Source organism: Phyllobates terribilis, unplaced genomic scaffold (assembly GCF_046119375.1).
Source record: "Phyllobates terribilis strain yellow unplaced genomic scaffold, ASM4611937v1 Scaffold_1__5_contigs__length_1240528914, whole genome shotgun sequence".
In the NCBI taxonomy this organism is placed as follows: domain Eukaryota; kingdom Metazoa; phylum Chordata; class Amphibia; order Anura; family Dendrobatidae; genus Phyllobates; species Phyllobates terribilis.
Window position 1 is genome coordinate 710,397,298 of NW_027362761.1, and position 27,358 is coordinate 710,424,655.

General features: G+C 44.1%; 1 protein-coding gene across 2 annotated transcripts in view; it reads left to right on the plus strand.

Annotated features, from left to right (window-relative positions):
- APC2 (APC regulator of WNT signaling pathway 2) overlaps positions 1-27,358 on the plus strand; it is a 97,645-nt gene that overhangs the window by 18,114 nt on the left and 52,173 nt on the right. For both annotated transcript variants that reach the window (XM_073686260.1, XM_073686261.1), the window contains exons 3-4: positions 8,551-8,709; positions 13,627-13,711. In XM_073686260.1, the coding sequence (XP_073542361.1) occupies positions 8,551-8,709; positions 13,627-13,711 (244 nt within the window). The remainder of the gene's footprint in view (positions 1-8,550; positions 8,710-13,626; positions 13,712-27,358) is intronic.

Sequence of the window (27,358 nt, forward strand, 5' to 3'; positions counted from 1 at the left end):
AAGACATCTACTGCACAGTCTGCATTTACACCAATATCCCACAGTGAGGAAAACACTGTGAAAGAGCAATAAGAAAAATAGCTGCAGAGTTATATGCAGAGGATGTGCTGGGCTGAGGTGCAGTGTAGTATGCAACATAAAATATTTGTTCTGTCAGTTCAGAGCTGATTTACCAGCTATTTGCATATAACACATTAAGCTTTATCTTTCCATAGGGATTCCACAAGATTAGCTTCTTTCAATGGAAATCAATATATTGGTGCTGAATGTGTGAAGTGTGCATTTGGCACAGACTTGCCCCTCAGTGATGATTGCAATCCGAGGACCTTATAGTGACAGTATTGTGCCCCTTCTCTCATGACCCTTTGACTCCTCAGGAATGCAATTTTGTTATTTGCCCGCTGGGGTTTGATGCATTACGTCATGTCTTTGTTTAACAGTAGTTGGACATGAAATGGATGCTTGATGTTTTGGTATTATTTAGTTCACTTCTTTTTTTATAAAATTGCTTAATAATACATGTGACGAGTCTTACTCAGCCTTCAGGCCATTTAGGAATATTATGTATATGGCTGTCTGATTATATAGATACAGTCGTCATTATATATCTCAACAGCCCCTGAAGGAGCGTCCTTTTCCTGATATTAAATATTCCTAATATTGCAGGATCTGTCCAGAGTGCTGAAACATTCACCCATTTTGCTGTTTCCATTTTTATGATTTTTTCCCCTTCTCCCTGAATGGGCTGATCTGTAAATGTATTCTTAATGATCTATCAGGCAGAGTAAAGCTAGTGAGAAGAGCAGGATTTGTGGAGAATGGGGTGGTCACTCTCTTATTGTTCTTATAATGGGCTTCTTGTTTCTCTTTTCTCCGCTGGTCCGAGCTGCCCAGGGAACTCAGGCATTAACTGCTCAGCAACCAGTACATGTTGTTAGCAGATGGAGAATAATACTGGTGAACAGAAAAGCGCGAATGGGCGCAGAACATAGGACTACATTGGTACCTATTCAGTAAAGACTGTATAGCAAAATACTATTGAGCCTTTGTTTGCATTTGTGCTCCATTTCCATAATTGTATGTTACACTGCACACACACAGATGCAAGGCCCTTGGGATTCTTCATATAAACAGCTAATTTAAAGAACTCATTAATGTCTACATGTGCCCCAGATGGTCACTCAGCAAAGCCTCATGCCAGCATTTCTCTATGATTCCCTGCATGACTGCGTCCACCTCAGGCACTAGCAGAGCTGCGGGTCACACTGGCATCGCCTGTGGGCTGAGGCATGGGAAGATCCTCGGCCCCCTGTGTGTCACTTTTTATTTTCTGTTATGCAGAATTTATCTCCAGGGTCATTCATTATCTTAATTCTATCTGTCTAATGATTTTTTTACGTTCTGTGTGAGCTATCTGCTTGCATTGCTGAAAGTAGCCCCCCCCCCTTATTTGTGATCTTTCTATTCTAGCTGTTATATACTTAGTATATCTGTTCATTTTTATTATATTTATTTTCTGTCTCCATTTGCGAGTGTCAGTCTTGTTCTCACGTTCTTAAAACAGATAAATTATATTTTTCTTGGCTAATCACAGTTTTAAATTGGGTTTCAGCATAAGATCTCCACTTTTGTACAATGCTTTATTTTTTATTCATGCTCATATTGTCATATTACATATAATTTTGCAAATGTTTTAGGCAGATGTGGAAGAAATGCAAAGTCTTAACAGTTTATTTTTATCCAACTACCCAACTCCATTTGCTGAAGCACAGACCCAAACTTGCAAGGAACATCTGTGTGGACTGTGCAGGTGCATTCCTTTTCCTGAAGACACCAATCAGATATCATCAATAACATGGTTTCAGAGGACCAGACCCACACCAAGATCCCCATGCGGCTGGAGGGTCTCCCTCTCCCATCTGCAACATAGAGATTCACGAGAGTTAGGAGGAACTGCACAAAAATGTATACAAATTATATACAAGATTCACAAAAAAGTCATACATACTGCCGGTCAGAGGGCACGGCCTTGCTCTCTACAAACCTGTAAGGAGCGAGGCCACGTCCTCTAGTCGACCAAGCCCACTAGACTTCCGCGTCAATACAAGTGTATGGAGCGAGACCCCACCCACTGGCCGGGAGGATGCATAATACATACAGTCCAGTCCTGGGTCTGAAACCGGCGAATCTCCGCAGCGCAGTGTGTGCACTGGGGGGATTCATAAGTCTTCAGTCACACAGAGTGACTGCAGACTTATCAGTTTGGACCGGACAACCACTTTAAGGGGGGCAGCTTCTTATGGATCATTTGTTCATTGATATGGTTAGGAATCTTTGACTGAAAGCAGTCGTGCTGGCCGCCCCTGTCTGGCTTGATTGATGTACCTCTTACCTAGATATGACTCGCCCCCTGGGCCGTGGGGCACTCGGAACCGGGCAATAGGGAGACGATGGGGGTAGTAGTGGCGACCCGGTCCCGTGGCTCAGGGTGGTCAGACCAGTGGCAGTCTTTTAGATGTTTTAGATAATATCCGACTATGCCACCCGTGGATTGCGGTTATTAGGAACCGCCGCTGCAGGGCAGACCGCTGGGGCCGATGATGTATGCAGCTGGGATGGTGTGACTCCCCACGGGAAGAGTGCGACCCCAGGGCAGTGTAGTGGATGGTGGGAGTGATGGTGGTGGGAGTCCCAGTACCGTTAGTGCTGGAGGAGCGAAAGAGCACACAGAAAACGTACTGCAGTCCAATGTCTTTTACTCACAGTTCAGGTACTCCGGGTCACCTCTGTACACGTAGTGACCGCCCGAGCCGTGCTGTGTCCACCAGGTGAGGGGCTCGGTCAACTCCCAGGCAGCTCAGGAATATGGCACAGGACCCCCTTCTTTCCTTTCTCTGGCCTGCCTCACCAGTGACCCACTTTTGTCCAGCTGCCGCGGACTTGTGCGGGTAAACGTGGGCCCCGTTCTCCGCTGTCCTATATGGTGCCTTCCTAGCAGGTTTGATGAGGTGTCGCACCAATAAATGATCACGACCTCCGGTCTTTGGCTGAGGGTAGTTTCTCCTCCACCAACTTGGGATCCAGCACCCTTAATCTGCCTGACCCTTCACCCTGTATTCTCGTGGGTTCTTAGGGTCCCTTCCACCTTCTTGTTCCTGAGCCCTTCTGTTTCTCTGTCTCTTCTTCTCCTTTTCTGTTCCTTTCTGTTCCTTTCTCGTGGAGCTGGGATGAGACTTAATCACAGCTCCCTTTCACCTCCTCTCTCTCTCTTCCTTGGCCTCTCTCTAGGCCCGCTCCTGAGTGGAGCTCCTACAGAGCCTCTACTCCGTCTTCTCCTCTCACTGACTGAACAGACTGAACTTCACTTCTCCCAGAGCTAAGATGGTGCCCACCTTTTATACCTCCCTCTGACCATGAGCCCAGGTGACTAGCAACCAATGGGCTCCTACCTATGCCCAGTGACCCACCCCTATCTGCTCCTACACCACTGGGTGTACTTTCCCCTCCCCACTCCAGCCAGGGACATAGTCGGTCGTGCCTGCATTTCTGTCTAATGGGAGCACCGTTGAACTGTCCCTCGGAAATGGGGTGTGTGTGCTGTATGCAGCTAACTGAGCCCTGGTCCATACTCCATCCTTACCCGGGAGTGGAATATCACACCTCTGGTTTGAGGTGCAATACCCCTGTAGCGGCCGAGCCCTCGGGGCGCTACAGATACATTATCACATGGCAGCTCAATCGGTACCTAGCGCATGCACAGTCAAGAGAGTTGTACTGGCTACTCCTGCTCATGTGCTGGATGCTGCCCGAGCTCACTTGTGATTATGTATCTAGCCAGGGCACCGTCAATGCAGCCACAAAGAGGACTGCTAGTATGGCAATTCAGGAGAGAGGAACCTCCTTTATGGCTATTTAGTAGTTAGTCGTGACATAGAAATGACTATATTGTGCATTATGTATAATTAGACCTGTTGTACCTGGTATTTATGAGATAAAGGTTATGTAATATACCATTTATTGTTGTGTTACTAATTATAACGTTATTTACTTTCTTATCACAGTGCTGTATTCGTTTTTAGATCTTTGTAAATCACTAGACCCCCAAGATTGAGTACAGAAATGAGATGCCTCCCATACGGCTGCATTAATGGGCTGTATATTGTTTGGACTGATTATCTTGGGTGGTGACGCTATGTGTCTGGCATCAATACAATGCCCGCTGCCAGAGCCATCAGTGTTACAGCAATAGACACTTGTCTTTTTCAGAGACTTATCTTTTCTGGAATGGAAGGACAAAGTGTTTCTCTTCTGTTTGTAGAAATATATATGACGTGATTTAAAACCCAAGAAAATCTTACATTCCTGCACAAGGAGTAGCCATGTTATTTCTTAACCCCTTCCCGACCCGTGTCACACCGTTTGTGACATGGAAAACAGTTCGTTCCCGACCCATGTCACAGCGTCTGTGACATGGAGGGAAAGAGCCCCTGCAGCGCCTGCGAGCGGGGTCGCTCAGGTGTCACAGTTGCTACTGCAACTGGACATCCTGAAGTCGACCCCCCGGGGGGTGGATTAACCCCCCCGTGCCTGGGACCCCTCCGATTGGCTGTTTCATTTTCACTTTTAGTGAAACTGCCAATCGGTATGAATTAAATATTTCACCAATGAAAATTGGTGTAATATTTAAATCTGGGCATTGCCTGATGCTTACAGCATCAGCCATTGGCTGGGGGGAGTGTCACCTCTGTTCCCCCCTCCCCCCAGATCTGATTGGGGGGCTAGCGTCACATGGATACTAGCCCCAATCAGATATGGAGGGATGGCTGAAACCTCCCAGCACCTTCCCAACCCTAGATCGTCTGCTGTGGACCCCCTGCTGTGGACCCCCTGCTGTGGACCCCCTGCTGCGGACCCTGTGGATCGCGTCTGCCGCCGCCACCGCTGATCAGCGGTAAGTATTGCCCCCTACGTCTGACCGCCCCCTACGCCTGACCGCCCCCTACGCCTGACCGCCCCTACGCCTGACCCCCCCTACGCCTGACCGCCCCCTACGCCTGACCCCCCCCTACGCCTGACCGCCCCCTACGCCTGACCGCCCCCTACGCCTGACCGGCCCCTACGCCTGACCGCCCCCACACGTCGACTGCAGAAGGTTACACCAAGCACACACACGTACACTCACACTATAATAAAGTTTTGATTTTTTTTTTTTTTTTTACACACGCACAAAGCACACAAAATGTCCCGCCCGTCCCGCTCATCCCAGTCTAGGGCGTACTCAGCTGAGGAGGCTATGTCAGGTTGGTGTGTGTGTGTTGTAGTGTATGAGATTGTGTGTGTGTGTGTGTGTGGTGTATGCACTACAATATACCACACCGCACACCAACCTGACATGCACTACACAATGGTGTCCGCTAACAAATTGGAACCCTTTGCGTTTGGAGAGTCCCTGTGTGCCCAAACATTGGAGCTCACCAACAAGTGACCCCATTTTGGAAACTAGACCCCCCAAGGCACCTATATAGATGCATAGTGAGCACTTGGAACCCCCAGGTGCTTCACAAATTGATTGATAAAAATGAAAAAGTGAAAAAAAAAACACTTTTTTATTTTTATGGATTAATTTCCTAAGGACCTGGGGGTCCCAAGTGCTCACTATGCATCTAGATAGGTGCCTTGGGGGGTCTAGTTTCCAAAATGGGGTCACTTGTGGGGGAGCTCCAATGTTTGGGCACACAGCGGCTCTCCAAACGCAACATGGTGTCTTCTAACAATTTGAGCCGACAATTTGTTAGCGGACACCATGTTGCATTTGGAGAGCCGCTGTGTGCCCAAACATTGGAGCTCCCCCACAAATGACCCCATTTTGGAAACTAGACCCCCCAAGGCACCTATCTAGATGCATAGTGAGCACTTGGAACCCCCAGGTGCTTCACAAATTGATTCATAAAAATGAAAAAGTGGAAAAAAAACCACTTTTTTATTTTTACGGATTAATTTGTGAAGGACCTGGGGGTTTCAAGTGCTCACTATGCATCTAGGTAAGTGCCTTGGGGGGTCTAGTTTCCAAAATGGGGTCACTTGTGGGGGAGCTCCAATGTTTGGGCACACAGCGGCTCTCCAAACGCAACATGGTGTCTTCTAACAATTTAAGTCGACAATTTGTTAGCGGACACCATGTTGCTTTTGGAGAGCCGCTGTGTGCCCAAACATTGGAGCTCCCCCACAAGTGACCCCATTTTGGAAACTAGACCCCCCAAGGCACCTATCTAGATGCATAGTGAGCACTTGGAACCCCCAGGTGCTTCACAAATTGATTCATAAAAATGAAAAAGTGGAAAAAAAACACTTTTTTGATTTTTACGGATTAATTTGTGAAGGATCTGGGGGTTCCAAGTGCTCACTATGCATCTAGATAGGTGCCTTGGGGGGTATAGTTTCCAAAATGGGGTCACTTGTAGGTGAGCTCCAATGTTTGGGCACACAGCGGCTCTCCAAACGGGACATGGTGTCCGCAAACAAATTGAATGGAAAATCGGCTCAAATTGTTAGCGGACACCATGTTGCGTTTGGAGAGCCCCTAATGTGCCTAAAAAGTGGAGCTCCCCCACAAGTGACCCCATTTTGGAAACTAGACCCCCCAAGGCACCTATCTAGATGCATAGTGAGCACTTGGAACCCCCAGGTGCTTCACAAAATGATCTGTGAAAACAAAAAAGTACTTTTTTTTTCACAAAAATTTTCTTTTAGCCTAAATTTTTTAATTTTCACATGGGTAACAGGATAAAATGCATCCTAAAATGTGTTGGTCAATTTCTCCTGAGTACACTGATACCTCATATGTGGTCATAAACCACTGTTTGGGCGCATGGCAGGGCTCAGAAGAGAAGGAGCGCAATTTGACTTTTGGAGCTAATTTTCCATTCAAAAAGTAAAATGGCGCTCCTTCCCTTCTGAGCCCTGCCGTGTGCCCAAACAGTGGTTTATGACCACATATGAGGTATCAGTGTACTCAGGAGAAATTGACCAACAAATTTTAGGATGCATTTTATCCTGTTACCCATGTGAAAATTTAAAAATTTAGGCTAAAAGAAAATTTTTGTTAGAAAAATAAAAATGTTCATTTTTTTCTTCCATGTGGCTTTAGTTCCTGTGATGCACCTGAAGGGTTAATAATCTTCTTGAATGTAGTTTTGAGTAGCTTGAGGGGTGCAGTTTTTGGAATGGTGTCACTTTTGGGTGTTTTCTGTCATGTACACCCCTCAAAGGGACTTCAAATGTGATGTGGTCACTAAAAAAAATGGCTTTGCAAATTTTGCTGGAAAAAAGAAAATTTGCTGATGAACTTTGAACCCTTCTAACTTCCTACCAAAAATTTTTTTTTTTTTCCAAAATTGTGCTGATGTAAAGTAGACATGTGGGAAATGTTATTTATTAACTATTTTGTGTCACATCACTCTCTAGTTTAGCAGAATAAAAATTCAAAATTTGAAAATTGCAAAATTTTCAAAATTTTTTCCATATTTTTGATTTTTTCACAAATAAACGCAAATATTATCGACCTAAATTTAATACTAACATGAAGCCCAATATGTCACGAAAAAACAATCTCAGAATCGCTAGGATCCGTTGAAGTGTTCCAGAGTTTTTACTTCGTAAAGGGACACTGGTCAGAATTGACAAAAATGCCAAGGTCTTTAGGGTTAAAATAGGCTGGGTCCTGAAGGGGTTAAAGTGTGTCGCTAGGAAACAACACATAAAATGCTGCTGTGCACCTCATCTCCTGCTGGAGATCACATCACGAGGTTGGGATTGGTTGTTGCCATGATATTTTCTATGTAGCCGGGTGCTGTGATTGGTGGCCTTCATCCACAATTTACATAAATGGGGTCGATTTGAGTTCTGTATCCACAGACGGTGACATCACAGCCGTAGCGCTACAGAACTGATTAATTCCTAAGCTGGCAGAGACCCGCAGTGCTTAACACATTCATTGCCAAAGGATTGTGAGGATTTGTCTTCACAGCCATTAAGACTCTAGATAATGAAAACTATATTTCTTAAAATATTTAATAAATGATGTTCACATAACGTTTGAGATGTATGTTTATAGACTATAATGAGCCTGATATCTGCGATCGAGTATTTTAAAGGGAACCTGTCATGAGGATTTTATACCTCAAACTAATGGCATGTACTGTATGTGCAGGCGTTTTCATGCTGATTAGATCCACGCCTTGATTGTAGAAATCTGTTGTGAAGTTTCTGAGAAATCCAAAATTTAAAATCGTATGCAGACAAGCTGCAAGTGCTTTGGGGAGGGGCATTGCACTTGCAGCTCTCCTGCCCTCACTACCTATTTCCTGTCCGCCTGACTGTTGTGTCTGGTCACGTGTCAGTGACCTGCCTTCCCTGATAGGCAGGGAATAGGGAGTGATTTCTGCCAGGAGTAGATACAGAAAAAGAGAATCATTTTTGTGTGTGTACTTTTAGCATTGGCCTTTCACAGTCAACATATAAAAACTTGTGTGTTCTTTATGATTTGTGTAGGTGTGTGCAAGAATTGGATTAACTGGCTCTCCAGCCTCATATGATCAGCTAGTCCGCCAGGTAGAGGACCTGAAGAAGGAGAATTCCCACCTGAGGAGAGAGCTGCAGGATAACAGCAGCCAACTGAGCCGCCTAGAACATGACACATCTGACATGAAGGTGAGAGTGGAAGAATATATCTACACGGCCCTCTGGTGTGGTGTCATTAGATGGCTTTGATGGGGTTCGAGGAACTTGTACCTCACTGATCATTAAAATGATGACAAGTACCATGTCTTTTCTGCTCAGAGTTTTCTGTATTGCCAAGCTATGTGGACAGCAAATTCATTGACTTCATTGCTGATATAGTTTCACTCATGTGAATAAAACTGCTACTAACATAACTTGGCCATAGAGAAAATTTTTAAGTAAAAGCTGAAGGGGCAAAGATCTCAACATGGTTTCACTGTTTGCTCTAATGTTTGGTGGGAGTCCCACCTAATTAATCAGCTTCTGACATGTCAATGAGGTCCCAGAAGATAGAAAAACACTTTAAGATCATTTCAGGTTTAGTGGAATGGTGAGAGCGTTTCATGAAACATGCATGGAAATCTGTAGTGATTATGTCCACAGTTTGCTCGTAGCATGAGATGACATTATAATGTCTGCTTGTAAACAGTGAAGAGAAGCCACCCTTCTACAATGCCATATTTGCAAATGGCAATTTACATAATTGCTTGGCTAGACATACTCTGATGTTAATTATCAGTTTGAAGCAGAACTGCTCATTAACAGGAAAACCAAGGTTTTTTTTTTCCTTTTTACTTATAGACAAAATATACTAGTTTTCTTACGAAATCCCAGATCTGCTGCGCAGTGGTCCAGCAGCAGAGTTGGTGCATGACAGCTGCAATCCACCGCAATGCATCGTACTTCAACTCAATGTGGTCTCAGCCAATAACATGATTAGTGTGACATTAATCAGTGTCCTATTCAAACTATCTCTCGTGTAGGATATATCTAAACACACCCCAGACAGACGCTGCATATCCCAGCGCCACGTCATATTAGACACCAATCAGTCGTTTCCAATATTATGGGACCGGTTCTCCCAGGAGCCATGTAACATACTACCAGGCTGTTACTGCAACCATCACTTAAAGGGGAAACACCACCTAGAGAGAACAGTAAAATGCTATACAAATATGCATATTTAAACATCAGCATCATGTCAATATTCAGATATAACATGTCAATAGTAATAAAATAATTAATAAAATAAATTTAATTAATTAAAATTAAATAATTTTGCGAGCATAATTAAACCAGCGAGATGGTAGTTCACTTTCAGAAATGATATCTGTAAAGTGGCTTCATTTTTTACATTAAATGCAATGAAACAAATGCTACTAAACAGTCTTGAACCTGATGAACACTGGAGTAAGATGTTCTAAATTAATTTAGTGCTGTGCACCTCTTAACGAATTTGATGCATCTTACAGCTGCTATGTACAGGGAATCCACCCCAGGCAGTGACGTGATCGTGATTTATGCCACTTTTGTGATGTAAATTACGATGAATTTGCTGACTGTGCTCCCAAAATCCCATACCCCTTGCAGCAAAGGTCCACCCACTAGACGGAAAGTGGGTGGAGTTGGCTGGGACTACTGTAAAAATGCCAAAAGTTGCAAAATCTGAATTGAGGCCTCTTCTTTTACATTGATGTAGGTGCAGCTATAGTTATGTGTTACTTTATGTTCTAAATGATCTAGGATTATGGTTTACATGTAAGACAAATATTTTGATTTGAGAGTCCTCAGTGGTTGATACCTTTTAATGGCTAACTGAAAAGATGGTAACAAATTGCAAGCTTTCGAGACTACTCAGGTCTCTTCATCAGGCATAGTATACCACAAAATCTGAAGAGTCACATATTTATACACAATAAGACACACAAAAAATGCAATAGGTAAGACAGGTGATGAAAAGCAGAGTTATTATGGAAGAGATAAACAGTTCTTCCATAATAACTCTGCTTTTCATCACCTGTCTTACCTATTGCATTTTTTGTTTGTCTTACTGTGTATAAATCTGTGACTCTTCAGATTTTGGATTATACTAGCCTGATGATGAGGCCTGAGTAGTATGGAAAGCTTGCAACTTGTTACCATCTTTTCAGTTAGCCATTAAAAGGTATCAACCACTGAGGACTCTCAAATCTAAATATATTTCTATCTACTGGCTAACATGATACAAGAATACAGTTATATGAAAAAGTTTGGGCACCCCTATTAATATTAAGCTTAATGTTTTATAAAAATTGGTGTTTTTGCAACAGCTATTTCAGTTTGATATATGTAATAACTGTTGGACACAGTAATGTTTCTGCCTTGAAATGAGGTTTATTGTACTAACAGAAAATGTGCAATCCGCATTCAAACAAAATTTGACAGGTGCATAAGTATGGGCACCTCACCAGAAAAGTGACATTAATATTTAGTAGATCCTCCTTTTGCAAAAATAACAGCCTTTAGTCGCTTCCGGTAGCTTTTAATGATTTCCTGGATCCTGGATGAAGGTATTTTTGACCATTCCTCTTTACAAAACAATTCCAGTTCAGTTAAGTTTGATGGTCGCCGAGCATGGACAGCCCTCTTCAAATGATCCCACAGATGTTCAATGATATTCAGGTCTGGGGACTGGGATGGCCATTCCAGAACATTGTAATTGTTCCTCTGCATGAATGCCTGAGTAGATTTGGAGCGGTGTTTTGGATTATTGTCTTGCTGAAAGATCCATCCCCTGCGTAACTTCAACTTTATCACTGATTCTTGAACATTATTGTCAAGAATCTGCTGATACTGAGTGGAATCCATGCGTCCCTCAACTTTAACAAGATTCCCAGTGCCGGCATTGGCCACACAGCCCCAAAGCATGATGGAACCTCCACCAAATTTTACTGTGGGTAGCAAGTGTTTTTCTTGGAATGCTGTGTTTTTTTGCTGCCATGCATAACGCCTTTTTGTATGACCAAACAACTCAATCTTGGTTTCATCAGTCCACAGGACCTTCTTCCAAAAAGAAATTGGCTTCTCCAAATGTGCTGTTGCATACCTCAGCCGACTCTGTTTGTGGCGTGATTGCAGAAACGGCTTCTTTCGCATCACTCTCCCATACAGCTTCTCCTTGTGCAAAGTGCGTTGTATAGTTGACCGATGCACAGTGACACCATCTGCAGCAAGTTGATGCTGCAGCTCTCTGGAGGTGGTCTGAGGATTGTCCTTGACTGATCTCACCATTCTTCTTCTCTGCCTCTCTGATGTTTTTCTTGGCCTGCCACTTCTAGCCTTAACAAGAACTGTCCCTGTGTTCTTCCATTTCCTTACTATGTTCCTCACAGTGGAAACTGACAGGTTAAATCTCTGAGACAGCTTTTTGTATCCTTCCCCTGAACAATTATGTTGAATAATCTTTGTTTTCAGATCATTTGACAGTTGTTTTGAGGAGCCTATGATGCCACTCTTCAGAGGAGATTCAAACAGGAGAACAACTTGCAAGTGGCCACTTTAAGTAGCTTTTCTCATGATTGCATACACCTGGCTATGAAGTTCAAAGCTCAATGATGTTACAAAACAAAAAAAAGTGCGTTAGTAAGTCAGTAAAAAGTAGATAGGAGTATTTAAAACAAGAAAATGATAAGGGTGCCCATACTTATGCACCTGTCAAATTTTGTTTGAATGCAGATTGCACATTTTCTGTTAGTACAATAAACCTCATTTCAAGGCAGAAACATTACTGTGTCCAACAGTTATTACATATATCAAACTGAAATAGCTGTTGCAAAACACCAATTTTTATAAAACATTAAGCTTAAGATTAATAGGGGTGCCCAAACTTTTTCATATGACTGTATATATTTTCCATGTAAGACAAAGAATTTAAAAAGCAGACCTTAATTAAATGCTCTCTTAAAGAGAAAACCTGAAGAACTGAACTGGAATGTAAATTGGTGTGCATGCAGAGCATGTTCACACATGGCCATTAAACAGAAAAAACTAAAGACAGAAACACAATACACAAATACCCTGCAATAAATAAACCGCAATAGTGCATGAAAATAATAAATGGTACTTAGTTAACATAATTTTGATCAAAATAATGCGAAAGCCATCCCACCTCATCACGGCGACCCTTATGGGACAGTCCTAGGGTATTTGTGTATTGTGTTTCTGTCTTTGTTTTTTTTTGCTCTCTTAAAGAGGTAGTCTCTCTTGTAAAATAAAAATAACAGTTAATAACTGTTGCAGTGATGTTGTCCCTGGGTCTGCCGGGGTTCGCGCGGCACTGTTATTCCAAACGAGCTCTGCAGCCAATCATCTGCTATAGGGCTGCTGTGCACTCACTTTTTCCACTTGTCTGACATTCGACCAAGGGAAGTAAGAGCGCAGTAGCCCAATACCGGTCTCTGATTGGCTTCAGGGCTCACGTACTATAACAATACTGGAACAGTGGGACGTAGTGAGTACTTGTTTTTTTTATTTTAGAAAAGGAACTACTTCATTTAAATATATACAGTATTGTCCCAGATGTGGAAAACCTCTTCAATAGAATCCTCCATGGTCGATGACAAAACAACAGCGTTACTTCTCCTCTGACCTCCTACGTTGTGCTGTTATTTTTGTACATCATTTAGTGTGAAGGGGACATAGAATTTTTCCAGGTGTCATAATATAATGAACTCTTATCGCTTGATCTTTTAATACAGTCTCACATTTGTAAAACCACAGTTTTTTGAGTGTGCCATTTGGAGTAAAAGGATGTAATGTTGCCCACACTAGGCCTGGAGGCCAGAAGACCATGACATTTTGCACTTCCCAAACAAAGGCATCATTATAGCCATTCCTTTATCTGTGTCTGTTCTCATAGTTTGCTGTATTTCCCCTCCTACGTGACTAGTCAGTGTGATCAGTCTGGAAAATGAGAATATGATCATGGAATGTATGCCATGTGATCAGACGCCAAAGGGCATGAAAGCACCCATAAGCCTGTAGCTTCTTCAAGAATGTAAACATGTTTTTATTGTATCTTGATTTTAGGAGGTTTTAAAACATCTTCAAGACAAACTTGAACAGGATGTAGGGACAACGACAATGCAACCAGATGGACTGGACCAAATGAAAGGTGATTAACACAGGGTACATAATGGTTACTATTTAGAAACTATTTAAAACGAGTGACTTTTTAGTTTATTTAAGTAGAAATTATTCAATGATAACTGTTGTCAAAGAAATTATAATTTTATTAAAGAGTATTTGTAGAAAAGTTAAAAATAAATATGCAATAGGATTGTGCAGATAACCTGCATATTTTGGGTAATTTTCCTTTCATTTGATGGTGTCTGAATACACAATGAGTAGATGGGCACTTCTTGTAAGATGTCAGAGATGTGGGCTCAGAACTCCTCATTTCCGTTCCCTTCAGCTCCATCTGCCCTCTCACTGAAAGAGCAAGTGCAGATAACCGTTTTTCGATTATGCTAATGTGCTGATCAGACTCTGACCAGACTTTGATCAGAGTGTGAACAGAGTGGGATCCGATTTTCTCAGAGGTGGAGAAAGAAAAAAAATTCTCCACCTTCTCCATGCAGTCAGTCCGTGAAAATCGGATCACACTCATCTGAGTGTGGTACGATTTTTTTCACAAACCCATAGACTTGAATGGATGATGGTCATCCGATTCTTCTAGGCAAATTGTGCACGCTGTGATTTTTTTCATCGGACCACTTGGTTAGAGGAAAAAAATCAGACATGTACAAGTACTGTCCGTCAAAGTCACAAATAGCATGCATCCGATTTATATGGTCATCTGCACCTGCTCAAACATTGAGTAAAAAAACTGCAGCCCCCCCTCTCTTTTCCTATTTAGAATTTACTATTTCACACCAATTTTTTGGACTGAGGCGGTTCTGCATGGGAAGAAGATGACAATTTATAAGAAGCAAAACAATATCTGTCACAGGGGCTGTGACCATGGACGAGCACCAACACTACATGAAAATGATCTTGCTGCGGAATGCACGGTTCTTCTTCTTGAATCATGGCAGGAAGTGCTGTTTGAGGAACTCAACATACATTATGGAGTTCATCTTTACCCCTTCAGGGATCCTAAAAGGGCCGACAATCTCTCTCCCCATGATTCCAGCCCAAAACATTACTCCACCTCCTCCTTGTTGGCGCCGTAGCCGTGTTTGCATGAGGTGTCCATCAACCAGTCATCCTCCACTCCATCCATCTGGACCATCGAGATCATTTCATGCATGATAATGCCCCGTCTCATGCTGCACATAACACATCTGCATCTCTGGCTGCTGTGGGCATAAAAGGGGACAAACTTATGGTGTGGCCCCCATGCTCCCCTGACCTCAACCCCATTGAGAACCTCTGGAGCATCATCAAAAGGAGTGTCTATGATGGCGGGAGGCAGTTCACATCTAAGCAACAGCTCTGGGAGGGTATCCTGTCCTCATGCAAAACAAATGAAGCAGAAACCATCCAAAACCTGACAAATTCAATGAATGAGAGAGTTCAGAAGCTCCTTTCGAACAAGGGGTCTATGTGCAAATGTTACATCACCTAGAATAAAGTTTTGAGTTGAAAACTGTTTGATTTCAGTTTGTAATAACCTGCTAATGCTTATAATTTCAAAAATGACCATTTTTTTGTTCTTTATTAAAATGAAAAGGTTGAAAACTCTGCTGTGCATAATAATTTGGAACATGCATTTTCAGTGCAGTTTGAGTTTTTTATTTTTTTTTAAATATACTGTTATCATAGGCAGTTTGTACAAAAACCTTTCAATTGTACTCTAATAGTTATTTGACTGGAAAATTACAATGACTGCAATTCATATAGGTAATTTGGGAAAATCTGAGAAAATATTATTTGCATAATAATTTGGAACACAGTGTAGATTCTAGCGTAGTGATGTGCAGGAAGCATGAAAGCATTGTATGACTGTGATAAATACATAGTGATATAGCTGAACCACATTCTACGGGCACAGGAGGTATCATATTTTTAATATAATGGGAGAGGCACACCAACATTTTCTCTGGAAACCTTGATATTCTAGTTATACATCTGAAATTTACTATAATAAGATACCATTGCAAAGTTTCACATATTCATACTTAAAGAAGCACTTTTTTCTATCACCGTTCCTCTTACCGGATTGTCTCTTACACTCTAGTCTTCTTTAATATTCAGTGGGTCTTTTACACAAGTAACAAGTTCAAACAGGTGCAATTAATACAAGTAATGAGTGCAGAGTAGGAGGGCTTCTTAAAGAAAAACAAACAGGTCTGCGAGAGCCAGAATTCTTGCTGGTTGGTAGGTCATCAATTACTTATGTCATATACTTATTTAAAATACAAATTAATTATTTAATTGAGACTGTGGTCCCAGCTCTCTTCAGGTCATTGACCAGGTCCTCCCATGTAGCTCTGGGCTCATTCCTGACCTTTCTCAGAATCATCCTTACCCCACAAGGAAAGATCTTGCATGGAGCTCCAGGCCGAGAAAGATTGATAATCATCTTGAGTTTCTTCCATTTTCTAATAATTGTGCCAACGGTTGTTGCCTTCTCACCAAGCTGCTTGCCTATTGTCCTGCGGCCCATTCCAGCCGTGTGCAGGTCTATAATTTTGTCCCTGGTGTCTTTGGTCTTGGCCATGGTGGAGAGGTTAGAGTGTGATTGATTGAGTGTGTGAACTGGTGTCTTTTATACAGGTAACAAGTTCAAACAGGTGCAATTAATACAGGTAAAGAGTGCAGAGTAGGGGGGCTTCTTAAAGAAAAGCTAACAAGTCTGTGAGAGCCTGAATTCTTGCTGGTTGGTAGGTGATCAAATACTTATTTCATATACTTATTTAAAATACAAATTAATTATGTAAAAATCATACAATGTGATTTTCGGGATTTTTTTTTAAGATTCTGTCTCTCACAATTGAAGTGTATCTATGATAAAAATTACAGACCTCTCTATTCTTTGTAGGTGGAAAATCTTGCAAAATCAGCAGTGTATCAAATAATTATTTTCTCCACTGTATAGTCAGCTCAGTTCTCCGCAGTTCAATTTCCGATTTTCTCCTCAAACCATATCTTTAGCTTCAGATATGAGTTGTTTTTCTTTTTCTTTATGATCTACTATCAGTCCCATGAGGGACCTCTAGAGGTTGATAAAAAACCTAATAGATTATAAGTATTTATAAGTATACAGTCATGAAAGCTAAACTGTGATATGTTTCATTATAACTGTGTGAGAGAAACTGTCTGATCATCATCAGTAGTGTTGAGCCACCCCCGTAGTGTTCGAGTTCGGTTCGGTTCGTCGAACTGTTCGTCGAACACCTTCGAACACCGTTAAAACCAATGGCAGGCAAACAAAAACACATAGAAACCACCTTCAAAGGTGTCCAAAAGCTGACAAACTGCTCAGAAGACACAACTAACACATGGAAAAGTGACAAGTACATATAGTCATGCGAAAAGAAAAGAGGTGGAGGAGTAAAAGGAGGGGGAGACACAGATATAGGCATGTCATGCCCTTCTAAAATCCAAAAAGTGAGAAGCCGACACGTTCAGTCCGCTCCTGCCCGTGCCACCTCCGTGTCACCGGGTTTGTGCCAGAGCCGCGGTGAACCCTGACGGCCAGCCCCCCTCTCCCAATACTGGTGCCTGTCCGCTGGTGGGTCGAGCGAGCCCCCCTGTGGTGGAGGCAGCTCTAAGCTTTTTAATTTAAATTGTCTCTCTAGTTTGAATGAATCCACTTTAAATCCATTTACAAGGATCTATTGGAGGGCAAGTCTCATGCCAGCAGCCGCGTAATTCCAGCTCCAGTAGCGTCCACTAAAGCTGCTGCAGTTAAAAAGCTTTTATAAGGATCGAGCTCGGCTGTCCACCGCAAGGCATCCTACTGCCAGTCCCAGCCCCTATGCCTTGGGGTGCCTCCTGATGCTCTTCACTGAGTATCCCGTGGTCCCGAAGCATTTCCTTTGAAAAAATTAAGTGTCCAAACTACAGGTGGTGTAGCTTGCTTAACAGCCGGGATAATCCGCTGACTAGCAGACACTGCTACTAGGCACAAAGTATTTCCTGGGCTAGATGCAGTTAAAAATTTGTAATTAGATACTCTCGTTGGATGCTGAGAAAGCATTCCATAGAGTCTCCTGGCACGCCATATATGATTCTCTTAAAAAGCTTGGGGTAGGGGTCTAGGGGACCCTTTTATAGCCAAAATCACGGCCCTGTATTACAATACGTCACCTAGGCTGAAGATAAGTGGAACTGTAGCACCCTGAGGGCTCGGTTGCTACAGAGGTATTGCACCTCACCCAGAGGTGTGATATCTCACTCTCAGGTAAGGATGGAGTGTGGATCAGGACCCGACACCTGCATGCATTACACCACATTGCCGTGGGGCAGGGCGACCAATATGCCTCTGAGATGGGCACGACAGTCCCTGTACCTGGCTGGAGTGGGGGGAGGGAACACTGAGGAAGGGGAACCCTGTAGCGCAGGAGCAGGGAGGAAGCAGTTCCTGGGTGCATTGAGAAGGGAGTATAAAAGGTGGGCACCATCTTAGTTCAGTGCAGAGAAGTCTGAGCAGAAGTGGCAGGGAGCAGGGGCTCTGCATGAGCTCTGCTCCGGAGGCGGGCCTAGTAACAGAGGCCCAGGCCTGGAAGAGGGAGAAGGAAGGAAGAGGAGCGGAGAAGGCTCCAGGAACGAGGAATGAAGGGATCCCAAAGGTGCGGACGGGCGAGTCGCCACCGCACGCCCGAATCCACCTGCGTGGAGGGGTCAGGCCAAAGGGGGAGACCGGTCCCCGAAACTAGTGGAGGCAGGAAACGACCCTCAGCTAGAAACCGGAGGCTGTGACATTTTATGTGGCGCAGCCCCTCGCTACACCCGCTAGGAAGGCACCACATAGGGTCAGGGAAACTGGCGCCAAGTTTACCAAGAGGAGGCCCGAGGCAGCCGGACAGAAGGGTTGGTAAGAAAGGCCAGACAAAGGACACACAAAGGGGGTCCTGTGAAGCGCTCCAAAGTTATCTGGGAGTTGTCTGAGCCCCTCACCTGGTGAGCACAGTACGACGTGGGCAGCCGTTACCTGCAGACGTGGTCTGGATAATAAGAACTGTGGGTAAAGGCCCTGGACTGCATCACTGACTCCGTGTCGTTACTGCTGCTGCCCTGCACCATCACCCCCATCCTCCGCATACACTGCCCTGAGGCTATACTCCTCCCGTGGGGAGTTATGCTACGCTCTGCTGCACCCACAACACCAGCCTCAGCGGTCTGCCCTGCAGCGGCGGTTCACTCTGACCGCAATCCACGGGTGGCATAGTCGGACATTTAAACATCAAAACCACATAAATAGTTCCGCCACTGGTTTGACCACCCTGAGCCACGGAACCGGGTCGCCGCCACGAAGACTACAACCACCAGCATCCACCAAAAAGGGTCCGGCTACGGGTGTCCCAAGGCCCAGGGGGTGCATCAGAACATTTTCATCACCTTTCACAATCACCAATGGGACAAGGCAGGGATGTCCTCTGTCCCCTCTCTTATACATCCTAGTGACGGAGCACCTGCTCTCATCAATTCGCCATAACCCCAATATTAGGTGGATTGAGGTGGGAGGCACCGAGTACAAGTGCTCTCTATTTGCTGATGATGTCCTAGTATATATCACTCAATCACATATATCCATCCATGCTGTTATGGCTGAAATAGATCACTTTGTTACATGGTCAAATTTTAAAATCAATGCAGCGAAGTCTGAGGCCCTCGATGTCTCCCTCCCCAAATCCATATAGGATTCCATCCAGTCCAACTTTCCCTTTGCCTGGCCCTCACAGGGTATCAAATACTTAGGAATTCCTATTCATGGAGACCTCTCCCATCTATGTTATCTTAATTTTGGGCCCTTTATTGAACAACTCCATACAGACCACGGTTGGCAAGTTAGAACTGTAAAATTCACTACGTGAACCACTGGTGTTTTGTGGAAAAGCACATGTACACTGTGTTCCAAATTATTATGCAAAAAGTGTTTAGGAGTGATAAGGGAAGAATTTGTTTGTTTGTCAGTTAAACTCATTGATGGTGATGTGTGTCAGGGCTCTTTATATCACTGTAAGCAATTGCAGACACCTGTGCTAATTAGTTTGGCAGGTGTGTCCAATGAAAGGCAAGACTACTTAAGAAGGCTGTCTCACATTATTAAGCAGCCTACATTTTCTGCCAAAATGGGAAAGAAAAAGGATGTGTCGGCTGCTGAGAAGCAACAAATTGTGGAGTGTTTAGGTCAAGGCATGACTACAATCAACATTGTGCGATGATCAGGATGAAGTGTCTTGGCAATCAAGAAGTATGTAGCTGATTCACAGTACACACGTGTGCGTGCTGATAAGGGCAAATTGAGGACTCTTTCCTACAGGCAATTACGTCAGGTTAAAAGAGCAGCGGCAAAAAAGCCTTGTCATAGCAGCAGACAAGTTTTTGAAGCTGCTGGTGCCTCCAACGTCCCCCGAACAACAAGATGCAGGGTCCTTCAGAGGTTTGCAGCTGTGCATACGCCATCCTGTCGACCTCCTCTATCCACTTCACACAAGCAGAAACGGCTCCAGTGGGCCAAACATTACATGAAGACTGATTTCAAAACTGTTTTGTTCACGGATGAGTGCCGTGCAGCGCTCGATGGTCCAGATGGATGGAGTGGAGGATGGCTGGTTGATGGACACCCCACGCAAACACGGCTACAGCGCCAACAAGGAGGAGGTGGAGTAATGTTTTGGGCTGGAATCATGGGGAGAGAGATTGTCGGCCCCTTTAGGATCCCTGAAGGCGCTAAAGATGAACTCCATAATGTATGTGGATTTTCTCAAACAGCACTTCCTGCCATGGTTCAATAAGAAGAACCGTGTATTTCACAGCAAGATCATTTTTTTGCATGATAATGCACCATCTCATGCTGCACATAAAACATCTGCATCTCTGGCTGATATGGGCATAAAAGGGGACAAACTTATGGTGTGACCCCCATGCTCCCCTGACCTCTACCCCATTCAGAACCTCTGGAGCATCATCAAAAGGAGTGTCTATGATGGCGGGAGGCAGTTCACATCTAAGCAACAGCTCTGGGAGGGTATTCTGTCCTCATGCAAAACAATTGAAGCAGAAACCATCCAAAACCTGACAAATTCAATGGACGAGAGAGTTCAGAAGCTCCTTTCGAACAAGGGGTCCTATGTGAAAATGGAACATCACCTAGAATAAAGTTTTGAGTTGAAAACTGTTTGATTTCAGTTTCTAATAACCTGCTAATGCTTATAATTTCAAAAATGACCATTTTTTTGGTCTTTATTAAAATTAAAAGGTTGGGGGATCTAAGAGTGTGGCAACCCAGTAGTCATGATTACTTCGAATTCTGACGATATGAGGGTCATGTTGCAGGTAGTGCAGCAAGAAGGCACTTATGTGTCTTGCGCATCTCGGAGCCCCAAAATTATTTTCCAGGCTAGATGCAGCTAAAAATTATTATTAATTTTAAATCTGGTGGAGCTTATTATAGATGGCCTAATAGAATCAGTGCTGCACACTGCTACAAAGCCCAAATTATTTTCCAGCCAAGATACAGATAAACATGATTAGTAATTTGAAAGCTTAAAACGGTTGGTAGGGTGATTTTAACCAATCATCAAGCTTTTACTCTCCCCAGGATGACACAGGGGTAGAAAAGTCGTTTCGGATCCATGATTTGTTCATCTTTATGAACGTGAGTCTGTCTACATTATCAGTGGAGAGCCGCGTGCGCTTATCTGTCAGCACACCACCAGCAGCGCTGAACACACGTTCAGACAGAACGCTGGCTGCGGGGCATGACAAGATCTCCAAGGCGTAAGTGGCTAGCTCCGGCCATTTATCCAGATTGGAAGCCCAAAAAGAGCAAGGGTCCAGTGACACAGTCATGGCTTCAATGTTTACTTGGAGATACTCCTGTACCATCGTCTCTAGGCGTTGACTATGTGTCAGACTTCTTGTCTCCTGTGGCCTTGCAAAGGATGGGCTAAAAAGGTGGTGAAATGATTCCGCAAAATTGATGTTACCAGCAGATACTGTGGTTCTGTTACGGTTTGAGTGCTGAACACTTGACGGTCCCACGGTTGGCAAGTTGGAACTGTGAGATTCACTACGTGCACCACTGGTGTTTTGTGGAAAAGCACATGTAAGATTCTGCAACAGTCTCTGCTGATACTCCTGCATGCGTGCATCCCTTTCTATGGCAGGAATAATTTCTGCAAATTTACTTTTGTACCGGAGATCTAACAGTGTGGCAACCCAGTAGTCAGGATTATTTCTAATTCTCACAATTCGAGGGTCATGTTGCAGGTAGTGCAGCAAGAAGGCACTCATGTGTGTTGCGCATCCAGGAGCACCAAGTCCCTGTTGTGTTGGTGGCGAGGTAACAATCATGCTTCCTTCCTCTGTCCTCTCCCCCCAACCTCGCACAACAGAAATGTGATCAAGGTCTCCCTCATCTGATGAGTCTTCCATCAGTTCGTCCTCCACTTCTTCCTGGGCTCCTGCACCTTCCTCACTAGTTTGGCTGCTACCATGCGCCCTGGTAAAACCATCTCCCCCACCCTCACATGCCTGCCGCCTTGGTGCTGACGACCGTCTGGACCTTGCAGATGTTAGCCCTTCCGCATACAACTCCTCCTCCTCTACTTCCTCCACCTCCTCTTGTGCCACCACCTGACTCCGAATTCTGTTTAACATGTGCTCCAGCATGTAAATCACCGGAATAGTCATGCTGATAATGGCATCGTCAGCACTAAACATCTTCGTCGCCATTTCAAAACTGTGCAGAAGGGTGCATAGGTCCCTGATCTGAGACCACTCCTCCAGCGTGATTTGCCCCACCTCTGGATCTCGTTGGCCCAGGCTATACGTCAGAACGTATTGCACCAGGGCTTGTCGGTGCTGCCACAGTCGCTGCAACATGTGCAGAGTTGAATTCCACCGGGTAGGCACATCGCATTTTAGCCGGTGAAGTGGCAGGCCCAACGACTTCTGTAGAGCTGTAAGTCGCTGAGCTGCGGGATGCGAACGGCGGAAGTGAGCACACAGCGACCGTGCCCTCTGCAGAAGGCCATCTAGTCTGGGATAGTGGGCTAAAAATTGCTGGACAACCAGGTTCAACACGTGAGCCATACAAGGCACGTGTGTGACATTGCCCCGGCGAAGGGCCGCACCCAGGTTTGCAGCATTGTCGCACACGGCCTTCCCTGGTTTCAGGTCCAGTGGAGACAACCATTCATGAAATTGGTTCTCCAGAGCTGACCACAACTCCTCAGCTGTGTGACTCACATTTCCCAGACATTTCAAAGTAAAAACCGCCTGATGACGTTGAGCCCTACTGCCAGCATAGTAAGGAGGTGTGCAGGATCCCTTCTGCGCAGTTAGAAAGCTTGTGGCATGACCAGACAGGCTTTGGGTGCAGGTGGAAGACCGAGAGGAGGTTGAGGAGGCAGAAGCAGTGGAGGAACTTTGACATAAAGAGGATTGACGCACAACTCGTGGGGACGGCAAGACTTGGACAGCAGCCCCTTGTCCTGCTGTCACCATAGTTACCCAGTGCCCAGTCAGCGACATGTAACGCCCCTGTCCATGCCTACTCGTCCAAGTGTCTGTGGTGAAATGCACCCTGTCACACACAGAGTTTCTCAAAGAAGCGGTGATGTTGTGTGCGACATGCTGGTGGAGCGCAGGCACACCTTTCTTTGAGAAGTAGTGCCGACTGGGCATCTGGTACTGGGGCACTGCGACGGACATAAGGTCTCGAAAATCCTCTGTGTCCACCAGGCGGAAAGGCAGCATTTCTGTAGCCAAGAGCTTGCAGATGGTGAAATTCAACCTCTTAGCTTTCTCATGGCTAGGAGGAAATGGTCTTTTACTTGTCCACATCTGAGGGACCGAGGGCTGGCTATTGTGCTTAGACGGGGTTGATAAGGGTGTCCCCGGCAAACTGCCGGTCTGTGAGGAAGATGCAGGCGGACATGTTAGGTTGCCTTGATCCAAAGGTGGTGCTATCGATGTCGGACAGCGCTCAACACCAGCTGGTGTTACCACCTCCAAAGAAAATGATGACCTGCCAATCACGCTGGCTGTTGCGGGTAAAGAGGTGGCAGGTCTGTGCCCCAAAACAGGTGTGACTGCTGTCCCCCCAGTCACAGAGGATGAAGAGGCCGTGGATGCACAAGATATGGCAGACGGTGGTTGGCCCGGCCGGCTAGGCCGCATTGTAGCACACTGAGCTTCCCACTGCAACTTATGCTTCATGTCCATGTGCCGGTTCATGCATGAAGTACTCAAACTATGTATTTTTTGGCCTCTACTTAGCTTTTGCTGACAAATGTTACAGATAACACGAGTTGGGTCATCTTTATTGATCTGAAAAAATGCCCAGGCTATGCAAGGCTTAGCACCCATGCGACCTGAAGAGCCACCACGACTTGTGGTGAGAGGCAGAGTTGTGTTTGAGGATGCAGTTGTTGACGTGCTTCCAGTACTACGTCTCTGTCCAGGAAGGCGCAACCTGACCTCGTCGTCACTAGCATCTTCCTCCACCTCCTCTGCTGACCTCATCTCTTGGCTGACTGTGGGTTGACAGTAAGTGGGATCTCCAACCTCATCATCATCACCCTGTGCGTTATCACACCCGTCGTCCTCAGAGCCAACCTGATCCTGCCCTGACAAAAAACTAAAGTTGTCGCTCCAATCAGGTATTTGAGTCTCATCATCGTCTTCCTCATTGTCTCCACCAACAGGAGTTACAGTTTGGGAATAAGGGTCTACATTATGGTCAGAACCTTCTGCGTCTGGTCTTGGATCCGACTCATAAAGATTCTGGGCATCAGTGCAGATCATTTCCTCGTCTGGATTCACAGAAGCGCTGGAGTCGACCTCTGATTCCCAGGCTATAGTATGAGTAAACAGCTCTGCAGACTCAACCATCTGTTCTACCTCATACTCAGACGGGCAGCTGGAGATTTGGGAGCTGTGAGGAAGCAAGTGCGATTGGGGTGACACCTTTGAGGACTGGAGTATTTGTGATGTTGAAGTTGATGTGGAGGAGAGCCCACTTAAAGGAGCACTTGATATCCGTTGAAGCACCTGCTGTTTTTGTGCCTCATCTGGAATTTGTAGCGATTGGCGTGGCCGTAAGAAAGGGATCTTATCACATTGTCCGCTAAAAGAAGTAGACATTTTAGTTTGGCTGGAAGATGGTCTTTCTTCTGCAGATGTTACTGTTGCTTTAACACCTACCCCACGGACACAACCTTTTTTCCCCTTCCCAACACGCCTATTCCCCTTTCCACCAGCAGCAGGCCTTTTTCCACTCATTTTGGTGGTTAACTAATTCACAACTCTGGAGTTGTTTGCACAAAAAAACAATGGATGGGAACCGAGCAGAGCTGAGTGGCCAAACTGTGGTATTAGGCCAAAACTATTGGCTGGGTTAGATGCAGAAAAAAATTATATGCAATTTGCAACCTGATGGAGGTCAGTATAGATGGACTAATAGAACAAGTCCCACACACAGCTAGAAGCCCAAATATTTTTCCAGAGGTAGATGCAGAAAAAAATTGTATTCAGTTTGCAACCTGATGGAGGTCAGTATAGATGGACTAATAGAACAAGTCCTACACACAGCTAGAAGCCCAAATATTTTTTCAGAGGTAGATGCAGAAAAAAAATATATTCAGTTTGCAACCTGATGGAGGTCAGTATAGATGGACTAATAGAGAAAGTCCCACACACTGCTAGAAGGCCAAATATTTTTTCAGAGCTAGATGCAGACAAAAAATTATTTTTAATTTGCAACCTGATGGAGGTCAGTATAGATGGACTAATAGAGAAAGTCCCACACACTGCTAGAAGGCCAAATATTTTTTCAGAGCTAGATGCAGATATAAATTATTTTTAATTTGCAACCTGATGGAGGTCAGTATAGATGGACTAATAGACCAAGTCCCACACACTGCTAGAAGGCCAAATATTTTTTCAGAGGTAGATGCAGATAAAAATTATTTTTAATTTGCAGCCTGATGGAGGTCAGTATAGATGGACTAATAGAGAAAGTCCCACACACTGCTAGAAGGCCAAATATTTTTTCAGAGCTAGATGCAGACAAAAAATTATTTTGAATTTGCAACCTGATGGAGGTCAGTATAGATGGACTAATAGAGAAAGACCCACACACTGCTAGAAGGCCAAATATTTTTTCAGAGCTAGATGCAGACAAAAAATTATTTTTAATTTGCAACCTGATGGAGGTCAGTATAGATGGACTAATAGAGAAAGTCCCACACACTGCTAGAAGGCCAAATATTTTTTCAGAGCTAGATGCAGATAAAAATTATTTTTAATTTGCAACCTGATGGAGGTCAGTATAGATGGACTAATAGAGAAAGTCCCACACACTGCTAGAAGGCCAAATATTTTTTCAGAGCTAGATGCAGATATAAATTATTTTTAATTTGCAACCTGATGGAGGTCAGTATAGATGGACTAATAGAACAAGTCCCACACACAGCTAGAAGCCCAAATATTTTTCCAGAGGTAGATGCAGAAAAAAATTGTATTCAGTTTGCAACCTGATGGAGGTCAGTATAGATGGACTAATAGAACAAGTCCTACACACAGCTAGAAGCCCAAATATTTTTTCAGAGGTAGATGCAGAAAAAAAATATATTCAGTTTGCAACCTGATGGAGGTCAGTATAGATGGACTAATAGAGAAAGTCCCACACACTGCTAGAAGGCCAAATATTTTTTCAGAGCTAGATGCAGACAAAAAATTATTTTTAATTTGCAACCTGATGGAGGTCAGTATAGATGGACTAATAGAGAAAGTCCCACACACTGCTAGAAGGCCAAATATTTTTTCAGAGCTAGATGCAGAAAAAAAATATATTCAGTTTGCAACCTGATGGAGGTCAGTATAGATGGACTAATAGAGCAAGTCCCACACACTGCTAGAAGCCCAAATATTTTTTCAGAGCTAGATGCAGAAAAAAATTATATTCAATTTGCAACCTTATGGAGGTTAGTATAGATGGACTAATAGAATGATGCTATGCCCAAAAGATTTTACTTCACTAGGTGCATTAAAAAAATTGGTATTCTATACACAGGTGGTATATCTTGCAACACAGATAGGCTACTCCACTGACTAACACACTCTGCAATAGGCCAAAAAGGATTAGCTTTGCTAGATTCAGCCAAATGCTGTGAAAAAAACTTGCACAGCACTGGCACAGACCTGCCTGGCAAAAACTGATAGGAACTGATGTAACCTAGTCCTGAAAAGGACTGCAATCACAACTATTTCCTACTCCCAAGCTATCTGTAGATTTGTGCGAAAATTGGCTTGAAATTAACAAGGTATAGCGCACACAGCAACAGCGGTGCCGTCTAACACGCAGCTGCAGCAGTGAGAAAATGGTGGCGACGGGGAAAATGGCTTGGTCTTATAGGGCAAGTGTTAGAACCTTGCTCTTAGGTTTTTTTTTCCTTTGCTGGTCACATGACCTTGTTGGCCTATTTAAGCCTGCTCCGCCCTTCTTGCTTTGCTGGACTTCATTGTATATCTACTTTCTAGCTAGCCTGTGCTCTGTGTCTTGCTCTGTTAGTTTGCTTGGTCTACTGACCTCTATGTTCTATATATTTTGTTTGTTCGTCTGTCTGCTACTATTTCTGTT